The following is a 9,630-nucleotide window of genomic DNA, read 5'->3' on the forward strand; positions in this document are numbered from 1 at the left end:
CATTGTGAGGTTCTTCCAAGAGATAAGTCAAATCGGAAGAAATTACTAATGATCTCACAGTGTTAACGACCATAAGCATTATATGTAATACAGTACGATAAATTAGCTGTCTATTAACGTTGTGCGAAACAAGCCGTTGTAAAAGCTTTTGATGAGAAACGTCGTGTCGATCTGAAGACCGCCGCTTCTGAAGCTCGTCAGTCCACGGAAGCCCTGTACGCCTTGGAAACACTAATAAATGTAGAAGAACACAACCATATTCAATTCCGTAAATTGAATCATTTTCAATGACTCTAGTTAACTCGTGTCCAAATATCGTAAAAATCGTGTCCAATTTTGAAATGTTTCTGCTACTGACAGTCTTTCGCTTTAGAAATCAACAACTCCTATCGCTGTTGATTGCTTCTTGGTGGCTAGCATCGCCCCTTATGAATTTGCCGCCAAGGAGAAGACTAAACGTGTGCAGTGTCTCATTCCATTTAAAGTTAAGGAGTGCTGACAATGTCGTTTTCTTCAGATGTGGAAATCAGCAAACAGGCTCATATTTAATTTTTGCGGGAAGTCTCAGGTTATGATGCCATGATAATATACTGTATTAGTAAAAAGTCTTTTTTTCTAAGAACATCTCCCACAAACAATATTTATTCACAAAAATCGACTATAGTCATTATCCGGTATTGTTACGACGAGAGTTCGTTCTTCTACCGCCATAAGGGCTCAGTCGAAGTACAAAGCGTGCACTTTCAACAACAATCAAGCCAATTACACACGATGATGAAAAATTAACTGCTGAGGTAAGCTCCAATCGTAAGTTTCGAGTTCCGCATATAATACAATATAAAGTAACTTCGACGAGCTGCACAACGAAATAATTTTTTCTTACCTATTTTTAGTATTTGATCAAATAGTAGCAATTCTGTCCTCATTTTAACAGTTATCGTTCTAATCTTCTATTTTAAAATTCTAATCTTACTTATTATTCCTATTATATATTATTTCTAAATGACAAAAGAGTCAGCTGAGGTCCAAATACATCCGTATGAGCTATCCGTGGTGACCCAAACCACGAATATATATTCTATAAATATGTACATTTGATTGAATACAAATTTTCAGTCGGTAAAATACTCGGCATTTCCCCAAATCATTGCCACCCATCATTCAAAAGTGCAATGCTGCCCCTAAATAATTAGAAATCATTCCTTATTTGATCCGATAAGATGGTTTCTTTACCCACAAAAAAAAAATATAAAAAAGGCCGTGAAGTAGAACCAAGAGCACCGCCCTCTGTTAGGTTATGCTTCAATCGTCGCTTCCTATTTCTGTTCACTTGAAATTTAAGCGTTTGGCCACATTTTATTTAAATGAAAAGCAGTACAGCTACACGTTAACGGCATTATTAATTCAGAGTCGCGCTCTATCAGTGTGTGTCATTGACAATTGGCTCATAGAGTTCACATGATTTTATGAAAAAAAAAAAAAAAAAGTATGTTATACAAGGATATCATAATGTCACACTATCAGAATTTGTTTTCATTGATCTATATCGGTTGATATGCCCACTAGAGGTTGATGAAGTGAATTCCAGCAAAATTTGCCCCAGCGGCCGCCGTAGCTCCAACAGCGCTCATTGGCTGTAGTATAATTGTAGCCGTCGTCCCATCCGAACCCGGCTGAACAGTGCCCACTGGAATTACGGTCTGTAACGATGGCAGGGTCGTTGCAGAGGCCGTCGCTGGGTGGCCATCGTTAGTCGATCCACCAGCTTCAACAACCTCTTCAGTTTGTACTTGTACCCGGCCATCATTAGAGTTTCCGGCTACCAAGAGACCCGCATCTTCTAAGCTCGATGTGGCGACTACGGATTCTGTTGGAATGCCGGCTGAAGTCACGGTTCCAGCCAAGGCCGACGACTGACCCGGTACTGCCAGCTGAATAATTGTCGGTAAGCGGGTTACTACACTAGACGGCGCTGAAGTTGATGCTACAGTTAGGGCCTGCTGCTGCTGCTGTTGCTGCTGCTGCTGCTGCTGTTGCTGCTGCTGTTGCTGTTGTTGTTGTCTGGCGGGGCAGGCATGTTTCCGCAATTCCACGTTCCGTTTGTAAGCTAACCCACACTCATGGCACTGGTAGGGCTTCTCGTTACTGTGAGTCTTCATGTGCTCGCGCAAAGTTGCCTTTACCTTGATTAAATGAAGCAGAGGAGTTACGATTAGAAAGTGGGAAAAAGTATACAATTTGGAACATAAGTTCGATTTGAATTGACACGGAACGGCACAACAGTAGAAAAAAACACGTAAGCAGCTCAAAATAACACAATACACATCCTAATTTTATAATTTATGTCAAAGTTTAAATCATTTTGTAGACAGATTAGTCGAGACCAAAACAAATCAACATGGCCCACCTTAAATCTTCGCTGGCAGATATGGCAAGCGTATGGCCTTTCGTCTCCGTGGGTTTTCATATGCCTCTTCAGTGTGCGTTTCACCTTGAAGCTTATACCACATACCTCACAGACGAACGGTGTTTCGCCCGTGTGTGTTCGAACATGGTCAACCAGAACATGTTGGAACTGGAAGCCTCGGCCGCAAATATCGCAGGTGAAAGGTTTTTCAGCTGAATGCGAGCGCAGGTGAATATGTAAATATTGACGCGTTGCGAAACGCTTATGGCAAAGTTCGCATTCAAAATTCTTCTCGCCAGAATGAAGTCGCAAATGGTGCTTATAGTTGGTCTTCTTGGCGAACGGTTTATCGCATCGCTCACAATAAAATCGTTCTTCGCCCCGGTCATGGGCGGCCATATGCTGATCAAGATGAGCCTTGGTCAGGCAGCGTCGCGAACAGATATGGCACTCAAATTGTTTTGTTCCTGCAATTTTGCGCATGAACACACATATAATATTTAAACAAAGGATGAATGCGGAATTAAAAACCGGGGTGGTTTAGAGTATTACAGTTAGTTAAAGAATAAAAAGCGGTCATATGTATTCAATGCAAGTGATTAAAAGGTTGGAGTTGTTAGGGTGTTCGATTAATTATTTCATCATAGACCCAAACCCTTTAGAACTAACGAGCGTTTCGTTAAACCAGATAACCGTTTTTCTTAAATTTTGAGCATATCTTGGCTATGTCCGCTTTGACGTGAACTCTTTCCAATGCTTTTTTCTATGTTATTACACCTTCGACGCTATATGACGTTACAGGGTCAGCTTCAATCTCGTAACTTTAACTTTACATATAGACGGCACGATTGAAAACCTATGTCGATCCCGAACTAACGTGTGTGGATGAAGAGGTGAGCCTGAAGTCGATCTTTATCTGGAAAGCTCTTCGCACAGTGTTCGCAGTCGTGTCGTTGAGTTGGGCCGTTACCAGGATGTTTTTCCTCGCGATGTTGACGCAGGGTTGCCTCAAATGCGAAACGTCGATTGCAAATTTCACACTCGGGCAGTTGATCCGAATGCGTCTGCTTCAAATGCTGGGCTAACTGGAGGCGCTTCGAGAATGACTCCGCGCAGAATGAACATTTCGCTGCGGCACTCTCTAAAGCTTCGTCAAAAAACACAGCAAAGAAAAAGAAAGAAGGTTTAATCGACGTACTTCGGTCCTTAGAATGTTACCTTAACTAACGAATGCCTATAAAGTTTAGTATAAAATTGACCGATAATTCCTGTATACCTATTCCTACCATGCCCGGTCACAATAATCGATCTTTGACGAAAGCTTTTATTACACATAAGTGTAGATTTTCTATGATGAAGCTTATATGTGACCTTGTCAAAAATTATAAATAGCCGAATGAATCGATAGAAGCGTATTAAATGTTGGCCACGATTCCACCATCAATGGAGAATTTGAGGCTCTACTTCCTTCCTAATATCACATATCCTGCAACATTATTAAACCGATAGGAAGACATTAAATGCATTAAGGAGGAAGTTCTGCTCGTACCTCTACGCTTGCCACCGGCGCCGCTTCGGACTGATGATCGATAGACTTGAATTGCAGGTGCCGTCGGGTCAGCTAATGAGACAGTCGCATCAAACTGTTTCGTGGCATTGATATTCAAGGCTTCTGCAGTAGCCTTTTGATCTTCTTGTTCATTGCGGAGAACGGACTCCGCTGTTGATGCTGGTAAAGAAGTCACAGTCATCGCAATAACTTCGCTTGGATTACACGACTTAGACGATACCTGCCCAAGCTCCACAGCTCCATCACCTCCCATCGACTCTGCAGCGGTAATTACAGATGCTACGGGGGTTATTATCCCAGGAACGAACGTCTGCTGCTTATTGCTGCCTGTTGTGATAGCTTTGTTCTTTTTTGGCCAGCCAACTCGTTTATCTTTTTGTCGTTGACCAAGCCGGGAAAATTTTTGACGCCCAGCTCGAGGCTGCCCCTTTGAAATAATGACACTTTGCTGCTGCTGTTCGCACTGTTGTGAAAAGTCGCTTTCGGCTACTTCGGAGACATTAGTTGGAACTGAAAGCGTTGACTGCATTTCTGTTCCTGGAACTTGCGGCAATCCCAGTTTGGCAGTTGGCTTTTCTGTGCCCTGATGACTTTCATCATCAGCCAAATCGTCCAAAATGATAATCTGTGCTATTTCATCTCCGTCTGCAATATCTAAAAGTTGCTTAAAAACTATGAATCGATATCGTCATTGATAGAATAGGTAGGCCACATTTCAATGTTACAATTTGTTAAGGGAATTTTTTTGGAAATTAACAAAATTTTTATGACTCTTGATACGATATGGTTTTAAGCTGTTTTCCACCCGGTAGTATACTTTAATCCACAAAATGCTTGACTGTATGTAATATCTTAAAAATAATTAAATTTTATCTTTTACCGCTATCTGACTGAACGTTACTTTTTTTCATCACAGCGTTTTCTTTATATTTTCGTTTTACAGGAGAAACTGCCGCTTGCAATGGTGAATCCTGGGGAATAGGTGATTTTCGCTTTGAGTCTTTCTTTGCATCCTTTGTCGTACACTTTCGCTGGGTAAATCCGTTTCCCAGGAGAAAGTCTTTACCAAATAGCTCGATATCTTGCTCTTCCTTGCACTGTAAACTGTCCTCGACCCCGTAATGGATCATGACACTTTTCCGCCTATCTGCAACAATGATTTCCTGAAGTGAGGCCACCAACGCCACCACAGAACCAAGCATTCGTCGCATTGATTCTGCGTCAATTGGGGAGGCCTCGAGGAGCTCTAGCATCCTCACCAAGGGCTTCAGTAACTCAACGAGTTCTTGTTGATACAACGACGAACGCTCATCAAAGAAAAGTGTTGAGAGCGCAGACGTCAGAGTCTTTTCATGACGTGAATTCGCATCCTTTTTGAGCCTTTGCCTAAGAACAGGGTTGAGACGTGGGAACGATGTAAGAGATCGTAAATTTGGTGGTGCTTTCAAAAATTTTAACTCATCTTTGGCTGTCTCTTGCGCTTCTGGTGTCGTATTCTCCCGCAAGAAGTCCTCTGTAGACATCGTTGACACTTCTTCCATAGTAGCGGTTCCCACTTTAACCGTCTCATGTTCGCTTAGGGTCCCTGACGCGTCCTTTATTTTCTCAGGGCTAGTTCTTTGATTAGAAATTTCACATATCGCGGTAGACTTAATATCAGTAAGATTGCCTACCAAGTTTACAATCTGCGTGGTATCCCTGCAAAACCCTTGTCGTGCGAAGGTGTCCCCATTTACGGCTGCTGACGTATAGCTTTGACCACAGATTTGAACGTCGCTTGGCATATAGATAATGACGTTGCTTGTTTGATGCTGTCCACTATCCACTGCCTTTAGATGGGCACGTTTGACGCCTCCTGAACTCCTCTCAATAAATTCCAGCCCTTGACCAGGTGTAAATTCTGGCACAAACTGTTGGGTCGTAAACTGAAACTCGCCATTTTTATCATCGGCATGGCTTGGGAACAGTTGACCCTCAAACTGTCCGCTTTGCTCGAATAGCCCGGGTTCCTGAACCACGCTACTCACGTCCTGAACAACTGTTCCTGTTTGACCTACACCGGAGGCAAACTGGAAGTTAAAGTTCTGACCTCGATACTCCATAGTCTGTGACATCCCTGTGGACCGGCCCTTGTCGACGTCAGTTGTATAGCCGATATCGGCTATGTGTGTGGCCGGAAGTCCTATATCAGAGAAGCCTTTCGCCAGTGACCCTGACATTTCATTTATTCGTTCCGAAGACATTCTGAAAAATAGATATTTATTAAAGGGATTAAAGGACATTAACGAGCTAGATTTAAGGGTACATACTAGAAGATATTTCGAGTCTTAGTCATTAATCACTTTCCTTTTCGGCGAAAATATATCGCTTGTACATAGTTCTTCTCCAACTTTCGGTTTCATTCTACAATCTAAATTGAAATAATTGTAGTTTCTTTACTAATGTTGTTTCTTTCAACCTCATCCATGTCAAATCATGCTATATAAGACAAATAAGAAGTGTCGAAAAATTTCTATTTTCAAGGGAACACTTTCATATCCAAATAAATAAATGCGGGTATCCTTGTAAAGGAAATTTGAGTTTTCTACTGTATTTAATGTTTCGTTATCGTAAGGAAAAAATTGAAGATCGGAGCCATTAGTAAAAGCGAGCAAAACTTCCTTAACAGCCTAATAGATTTCTGGCAACCCGCTTTCGTATCCAAAGACAAGCAAGACATGCAGGATTATAAACATTTTGTGTCTGCAGCGCACTGATACTACTGTATCCATAATTCTTCAACAGCAAGCTTTTTATTAAAGAATAACTATTACTTAATAAAATTGAAGTAGCTTAGTAAACTAAGTAATGTACCTTTTATGTGACAAGAATAGGTCTCTCCTGCGGAAAGCACGCCTATAGTTGACCTTCATTTGACCTTAATTAAATTGATTTTGAAAGAAACTAAAAGGCAAGCTAGAGGGCTAAATTCGGTTAAGTATATATATATATATATATATATAACTATAATATTAAATACGTTTTTGAGAATACCCTTTCATTAACAAGTTTTTTTTAGAAAAACGAAGTCAGAAACTTATTAAATTTATTTAAAGGGTAAATAGGCTATACTCTAACTACTACTATAAATTTTTGTTCGATTCTGGGGGCCTCATCCTCCTAACCAATCCCCGCAATAGCGCAGTGGATAACGTGTTTATCTGCTAAACTTAGTAATACGATGATGGTCCAGGTTCCGAGCTGCGCGGAAGCCATTGTATACAAACAACATGCGCAAATTAAAAAAATTTTTAGAAGTCTGCCATCTCCCTATAAGCAATTGAGTACAATTTCAAATGAATTAACAAATAAATTTCACGAAGTTTACTTATCACCTGCATATTGTTGTTACTGCTATTATTATCATGTGTAGCATGATTCACTATTAAACGTAAAGAACGGGTAGCAAGACAAAAATAAGACACAGCCTAATTTAATAAGTTCTAGCCACTACTGCATATAATTGTATGATGATCTGGCTAAAAAAAACTCCGTCTGATTGCCACACAAAACGTAGTCACGATCCATATAAATTTGCTTAATAACGCGTAAGCATCTTGCGTTAATACAAATTAAGCATTTGCCTCCATTCAGCTTCTAACATCAGTAACTGAATCATCTGTTTGTTATTTCAGGTTTTTTCATTTAAATTGGATTTTCCTCTCTCGTCCTTTTCCATATCGCGCTTTAAATTGGAAGCCTTCATGGGTGCATCTTATATGACCATTGACGATAATTTCTTTCGCAGCAATATATTAAGCTGTCTATTATCGGACAATAGCAACTGCCTAAACTCGATCAAAGTGCATGATCATTTCTTAATTATATTATATCACTTATTCTAGCACCTAATTACTGTTTAGAGGTGAGCCTCGTTATAAATTCGTTCGAAGATTGCCCGCTCAGAAAATACATGCAGAGCCAATCGTAACATACAAGCACTACTACAGCACACTGGGCCAAGGGGCTTACCTTACTGACCCAGCTGACCGCTCATGACACCAGATGCGTTTAACGAAGTACTTCTAAACAGTTAAACAGACATTATCCAATTAATGGCAGATTACATTCTAAATCCTGTTTACGTCACAATACCATACCACAAACACTGATTTATTGAAAAAATATTTTTGTCAAATCTTCATTTCAGAGTGGCGTTGTATAGCACTGGTGTTGCAAGCGACAATAGGCGTTTAGCGCTCTTCATAGAAGGTTCGGTAATTGCCGGCATATCAACTTTGTATCGCATGATCGATGTTATCAGGACGATAGCGGTGGTGTCTTAAACTCCTTATAGTATTTTGGTTATCATGACTTTCCCATTAGGTTATCGAGATGTTCAGGGGGCGGATCCTTCAATGGAGAAAGGCTAGACGAAGAAGAGTAAAAATTTTAAAAGCGAAACTTCTATGTAATCTCCTCTCCTAAAGGTATCTATTCTTGCGGTGCTGAACAGACCGATCGTTCCGCCGTTCGCAACGGCGGTTGCAGTGCAAGACTAAATCGGTTACTGGCAGCTGCATATTAGTTATATACAAATACATATATATGATATGATAAATATATATGCTTTTCCTCTTTATTAGGCGAGATAGGATTACCTAAACTGTTGTTTCCCTTTGCACAGCGGAACAGTGTACGTAATTAAAAGCGCGGGTGTATTTATAATGTTTTATTTTATAATTTATCTTTATTCAGAACATAATCTTTTTCTTAACATATTGTTAAAAAGTACATTTAAAAATTATTAAGCCTTGTCGTCTAAAAAATGTTGTGTATGATTATTTGAAAAAAATAAATTTCTTGCATGCGTAAAACAAACTTCTTTCTGTCAACACATCATTGACGGATTATAGTGAAGTTCGACTAATCAATTAAAAGCACTCTGTTTGTATTGATCAGATTTGTTAGTCTGCAAACTAGCAATTGCGATAAATAGATCATGTTTAGATTTTTTAGTCTGCTTTTTAATGATAGTGCTTTTCAAAAGAGCTCCAAAGGAGTTTACTGCAGAGCTTGGCTCTGTTACAACGTCAGGGCTAACTCTGGTTTTCCCGTAGACCCATATTAGAAATAACCGCAAATTAAGTACCCTGTTATATTACCTAGCTAGCACTGCAGTCTGCGTTATCTGCGCAGGCACTTGGTCGTAATTTTGACCAGAATAGCTATCATTGAAAACCCTTTCTGTAAGTTACCATAAAATTATTGATGCTGATACAGTAAAGTTGGTATCAGCATCATTAAGTAAAACCAGTTAGTATCAAACGTGTACCATTTGATAAATTTACAATATTCGCCTGGAGGTCAACAAGAAAAAACCGTATGTTGCTGACTCATCTTCGGAGCTAGCCGTCGATAGTAGTAGTAATACTGTGTGTTTTTGGTGTGAAAAGAAAGTTCCTGAAAACACCATTCTATAGACCAATGAAATGTAATATCGTGCCACGGTCTCAGGAGAACAATGTAGTGCAAATAGCTAAAGTGTCTGACTTTCGAAGGCGATTAAAAGCTTGGTAAAGAAAAAAACAAGCCTTTTGCTGCTCACTAGGTAGTAATTTATAGCGATGTAAAGCCTTGCCTTTACCATTAAGGCCTTATGCCCATATTGTAA

General features: G+C 39.9%; 1 protein-coding gene across 7 annotated transcripts; it reads right to left on the reverse strand.

Annotated features, from left to right (window-relative positions):
• Positions 1–1,017: 1,017 nt before the first annotated feature.
• LOC111244935 (uncharacterized) lies at positions 1,018–8,773 on the reverse strand. Of its 7 annotated transcripts, none has more exons than XM_086979783.1 (7): positions 7,873–7,946; positions 6,831–6,857; positions 4,879–6,221; positions 3,957–4,622; positions 3,285–3,554; positions 2,408–2,874; positions 1,018–2,183 (listed from the first exon to the last, which is right to left on the reverse strand). In XM_086979783.1, exons 1-7 carry the CDS (start codon positions 7,929–7,931, stop codon positions 1,563–1,565), a joined length of 3,453 nt encoding a protein of 1,150 aa, XP_086835909.1. In that variant the 5' UTR covers positions 7,932–7,946; the 3' UTR covers positions 1,018–1,562. The 7 variants fall into 7 exon arrangements, with proteins under 7 accessions (XP_086835909.1, XP_086835908.1, XP_086835907.1 ...); XM_086979782.1 differs by having other exon boundaries at positions 3,957–4,631; XM_086979781.1 differs by having other exon boundaries at positions 4,858–6,221.
• Between the last annotated feature and the right edge of the window lie 857 nt (positions 8,774–9,630).

The sequence above is a fragment of the Varroa destructor genome, unplaced genomic scaffold (assembly GCF_002443255.2).
Source record: "Varroa destructor unplaced genomic scaffold, Vdes_3.0 BEIS01000002.1, whole genome shotgun sequence".
Lineage (NCBI taxonomy): Eukaryota > Metazoa > Arthropoda > Arachnida > Mesostigmata > Varroidae > Varroa > Varroa destructor.